At 64.1% G+C, this 4,810-nt stretch overlaps 1 protein-coding gene across 1 annotated transcript; it reads right to left on the bottom strand.

Annotated features, from left to right (window-relative positions):
• Positions 1 to 1,934: 1,934 nt before the first annotated feature.
• On the bottom strand, positions 1,935 to 4,166 carry LRRC10B (leucine rich repeat containing 10B). Its single transcript, XM_028516796.2, has one exon. The coding sequence runs from the start codon at positions 3,916 to 3,918 to the stop codon at positions 3,040 to 3,042; it is 879 nt and encodes a 292-aa protein (XP_028372597.1). The 5' UTR covers positions 3,919 to 4,166; the 3' UTR covers positions 1,935 to 3,039.
• Positions 4,167 to 4,810: the final 644 nt, after the last annotated feature.

Genomic DNA, 4,810 nt, shown 5'->3' with positions numbered 1-4,810 from the left:
CTGCTTGCTGGGCTGCAGCCTCGGCTCAGGCCCTCCCGGTCCCCATGGCCCACATTCCTGCCCTGATGCTGACTCCCTCGGCCTCTACCCTGCATGCCTGGCACAAACGCAGCTCCTCCAAGGCTCTCCTGCCAACTCCCCCGTGGCCCATGCACCTGACTGCCCTCCCCCCACGTGCTCCCACACAGCTCTCAGAAACTGCAGACATGGCCTTGTTACAAGTGTCCCTACAAAATCGCCTTCCTCCTCCCTGCTTGTCCGAGTGAGTCACAGCCAGTTACGTGTGAGGGAGAGGGAACTAAGACTCCTACGACAGTGCTCCTTTCATCCCCAAAGGGGAGCTGTGAGGCCCAGCTGTCTTTGGCAACAGCCCCCTTCTTGCCCTGTTCCCCCCGATTCCTGCATGGAGACAGAGACCCTCAGCAGGACCCCCGAGCCAGGTGTCGGCAGCCACTCTGAGCAAAAGAACTTCCCAGGAGGAACTGGCTCCTGATGGTGGAGAGCCATTGAGTAGTGAAGCTGGGCACCAGGCCTCAGGATGCCCCGGGGGGACATACCGCAGGGCCTTCGCCCCCAACCTGGAGCTCCCAAGTGAATGCAGGTGCCGGGGAAGAGTTTCGGGGAAACCCACCGCCGGAGAGGAAGGGCAGCTTGGCTCGCAGGGCCAACAGTTACTCCAGGGCGACCGTGCCTCCACCGCCCCCCTGCATCCCTCTCCTGGACGTCTAAGATTTGCATGAAGGGAAGGTCAGCAAACTCCAGGGTGCATGTGGTCCTGAGCTGCAGCATCAGATCTGAATAAACCCAACTCTTTGTGTGCAGATGGAGAAACTGAGCCCCGGAGTGGGGAGGGGTGGGACAGGGCAGGGGAGGCTGGCTGTTATGTTACTCAAGGTCACTCAGTCAACAGAACTAAAACGGAAACCCAGGCCTGACCTAGTTCTGACTCCAGGACTAGGGTCCTTCCCCCATGCCATGACTGAGTCACGGGTCAGAGGACATTCTTGTCGGCTGCCACTCCTACCCAGCCTGTGTGATTTGAGATCTCGGTTCCTCCCTCTAAGTTCCCAAACCCCTAAAAAGGCCCGCTGGCCTGGATGGAGCCACAGCAGGGTGAGCAGGGGCACCTGAGCAGCTCTGGGAGGGACAGAGTCTGCAGCAGCCCCAGACCCCGCTCCGCCCCGAGGAGGAGACAGCCCCCCACTCCTCCCCACCCACGAGCTCTCCCCCCGCCCATTCAAAGCCTTCACTCTCGCTTGCCCGGTGCACTGCTTCGGACCACCCCCAGCCTCCTCCTAATCTAGGCCCAGCCCAGTGGTCAGCAGAACTGCTGGGCCAGGCCTGACCTTTGGGCCTTGTATGACATCAGCCCTGTTGCCATGGTGACAGCAGCCCAGCCAGCATCTCATGGGAGATGGGCCTTCTAGGCTTGAGGCTTTACAATTCTTTCCTTTCTTTAAATCTTTAATATTTTTTTTCTCGGAACAAGGAGGGGAGAAAATAACACCATAACGGAATAAAAAGAGACGAGGAGGGAGAGGCGGAGGGAAACAAAGGGAGACGGAAGGAGGGCAGAACAAAGTCATAGAGCGAGGGCGGGGTGGGGGGGGATCCGTACCAGCGAAGGGAGAGAGGAAGGTCAGCCCAGCTTGAGATTCAGAAACGTATGGAGAGTTGGGAACCTGAGAAGCTGGAAGACAACCAGGGAAGAGGGGCATTGTGGGAGACCAGCCTTGAGCAGCCAACGCCTGCTCGGCGACTGTTGGTGGACCAGCCTGATGCAGAGCCGGGGGCCCAGGGCCAGAGGGCAGCGCCAGAGAGCACCCGGGGTCCCCACAGCAATGGGCCTCAGGGCTCCCAGGGCTTATAAATAAACAGGCATGGGGAGAACACACATTCTTCCTCCGAGAAATGTGATGTATGCTTACGACCAGTTTTTTTTTCTTCCTAAAGAAAACACTACCCTGGGGGGCCCCTGCCCCCAACAATGTCCCTGAGTGTCCCCGGCCCTGGCTCCCTCCTCCCGTTATTGCTTGGATGGGAAAGGTCTGGCCCTGGGAACTGCACAGTGAGGCAGCCCTCCTCACCCACCGGAGGCTGTCCCTGGTGGCTGGAGTGGAGGCACACGGCACTCGTCCCATGCCCCACGCCGTGCCAGCCACCCTGGCTGTGCCCATTTAAGGGAATGGAGAGTGCAGGCAGTGGGAGAGGCGCTAGGCAGCTTCCCAGAGCAGAGCCACACTCCCCGGTGCAGGAGGCCTGGAGGCACAGTGGCTTCTTTTCAAAACTGACAGCTGGAAGGCTCGGGCTGGGGGGAGGGAGGCAGAGCTTTTTTTCCCAGCGAGATTCCAGGCGCAAGCTGGGAGAGAACTGAATAGAAGGCAGGGGTGGAGACCCTGCCTCCTGAGCGCCCCCTCGTTCCCCATGCAGGTTTAGGGGGAGGGTGGCTGGGGAGGGAGGTATGCTCAATGAGCCCCGGAAGAGAGGTGAGGGCAGCTACAGTGTCAGGGGCCCCAGCCCCGGTTTCTCACTTCTGTCCTGGGCACTGGCCCCTCCAGGCCCCGGCCCCCCGGGGCCAGGCCCTCCTCCAGGTGAAGTCCGGCCTCACGCAGGCAGGCATGTGGGCCGCGCAGAGGTGGAGCTCCTGCCCCAGAGAGGGTGGCTCCAGGAGACTCAGACTCCAGGAGGGGGAAGGCTGGTGGGCCCCCTGGGCGTCCAGGCTCAGCCGAGGTGATGATCCCGCAGACGGCGGTTACCCTGGTTCCGGGAGGAAGCTGGACCTCTGTTGTGCTGCCTGTGGCGCTGTCCCGCACAAGCAGAGCTACGGGGGACTGGAGGGGGCCCTGGGGCCCGTGCTTCTTGGTCTGACACCTGCCCAGGGACAGGTCAGGGGGCAGTCTCCTCACTACCCAGGAATGTCTGAAGACCGTCCCAGGCTTGCCTTGTCCCAGCAACCGCCCCCCAAAGCGACCCCTCTTCTGCCCACCACTTCCGCAGACCTTCCCCGAGTGGCTGAAGTTCGTCATCCAGAGCACAGGCTCAGGTGCCTTGTCCTGGAGAGGCTTCCAGGGCGCCGGGGCTGCCCTCCCGGGGCGCCAGAGCCCGGCAGCCACCGCCTCCTATGAGCAGGTCTTCTTCCTCCTCATCCTCAAAGGCCCGCGCTGGGCGTCGGGGTGGCCGCCGGGGTATGGGCTCGTCGCGCTCCGCCATGCGTTCGACGGCGCCCTCGCCTACAAGGAAGACGGTGTCGGCGACGCGCGGGGGCCCAGTAACAGGGTTGTGGTCGTAGGAGAAGACTCGCAGAGCGCGCAGCGGGTGCAGGTCGGGGAAACCACCCAGGCGGTTGCGGTCCATGTCAAGGATGTGCAGGCGGCCCATGCGCAGCAGCGCGGGCGGGAACACCTCGAAGCGGTTGCCGTAGAGCCAGAGGCCGCGCAGGCCAGTCATGCTCGGCAGTTCTGCGGGCAGCGAGCGCAACCGGTTGTCACCCATCTGCAGCGACTGTAGCGCCACCAAGCGCAGCAGCGGCCGCGGGAAGCGCCGCAGGAAGTTGCCCTCGATCCACAGGCAGCGCAGGCTCTGCAGCTGCGCGAAGTCGTTGGGCAGCTCCAGAAGCCGGTTGCCACCCAGGTAGAGGCGCGTGAGGCGCGGCAGGCGACACAGGCCATCGGGCAGGCACTCGAGCTTGTTGAAGTCAAGCGCCAGGATGCGCAACTCGCGCAGCTCCTCGATCTCCTCCGGCAGCTCGCGCAGACCCGTGCCGCTCACGTACAGTTTCTCCAGGCGGCTCAGCGCGCACACGGCGCTGGGAAGCCGACGCAGCCGCTTCCCGCTCAGCTCTAGCTGCTGCTCGCCGTGGCGCAGCTGCTCCTCGGCGTCCGACGGCAGTTCGTCCAGCGTGGACTCGGCGATGCCCATGGTCACGGGCCCCGACCGGGGCCGCTTCCGCCGTCGCCCAGCATCGCTCCGTCCTGGCCTCCCCCTGTCTCCCCGACGGGGGCCGAGGCAGCCTCTGCTCCGGGGCCCCCCGCCCCGGCCTGCCCCTGCGCCGGGAGGGGGGCCGTGCGGGGCCGAGAGGAGGCGCCCGCCGCGGGCCCCGAGGCCGGGTGCGGCGTTCAGCGTCTCACCCTCTGGCCTCCCCGGCTCCCTACGCCAGCCGACTGGCTGGAGTTCGAGCTGAATCGCAACTAGGCGACCCGTCGCCCTGGCAACCCCCGACGCGGCTGCCAATGAGGCGGAGGGAGGGCGGAGCGGGGCGGAGCCAAGGGACTTTCAGCGCTGGGGTACCGGCGCCCCCGCTCGGCCCCCGCCAGCTTCTCCTACCCACCCGGCAGTCCGCTCCTCGCAAGCCTGGAGCTGTACCAACACAGACCGACGTCCGACGCTGTCCACCACACCTGTCACAGCGAGACGTTTGGTGTGCGGCCGTGTGCGCCTAGATTGGCAAGTCCAAGAAGAAGTGAGGGAGGAACGAGGAAACGCCGGCGTGCGACCTAGGACTTCGGACACGTGGTTCTCGAGGGGGGACTGAGGGTTTCAGTTACTGCCAGACACGTATGCCGTCGGCATGCAACTGGTCTCCCCGCTAGAGTCACTCCAGGGTAGTAACTCGGAACTGTGTTCCAGTCTGGCCCTTTACGGGGTGGGTCACATCGGAGGGCTTTTGGGGACCCAGAGCCTGGGTCCTCCCCCTTCTGCGCCCGGACACCCTCACTACGCAACAGGTTCCTCCTTGATGCGCTCACACACTTGTCACCAGCCACGTCCCTCCAGCTATGCTGAAAGTCTGTGCGTGGCTGCGGTGGACAGA

Source organism: Phyllostomus discolor, chromosome 6 (genome assembly GCF_004126475.2).
Source record: "Phyllostomus discolor isolate MPI-MPIP mPhyDis1 chromosome 6, mPhyDis1.pri.v3, whole genome shotgun sequence".
Taxonomy (NCBI): domain Eukaryota; kingdom Metazoa; phylum Chordata; class Mammalia; order Chiroptera; family Phyllostomidae; genus Phyllostomus; species Phyllostomus discolor.
Note: the sequence above shows the minus strand (reverse complement) of the source record. Positions and strands in the feature narration are given on the sequence as shown.

Excerpts from the sequence above, each read along its gene's own strand:
- LRRC10B (XM_028516796.2), bottom strand. The coding sequence starts at position 3,918 with ATGGGCATCGCCGAGTCCACGCTGGACGAACTGCCGTCGGACGCCGAG.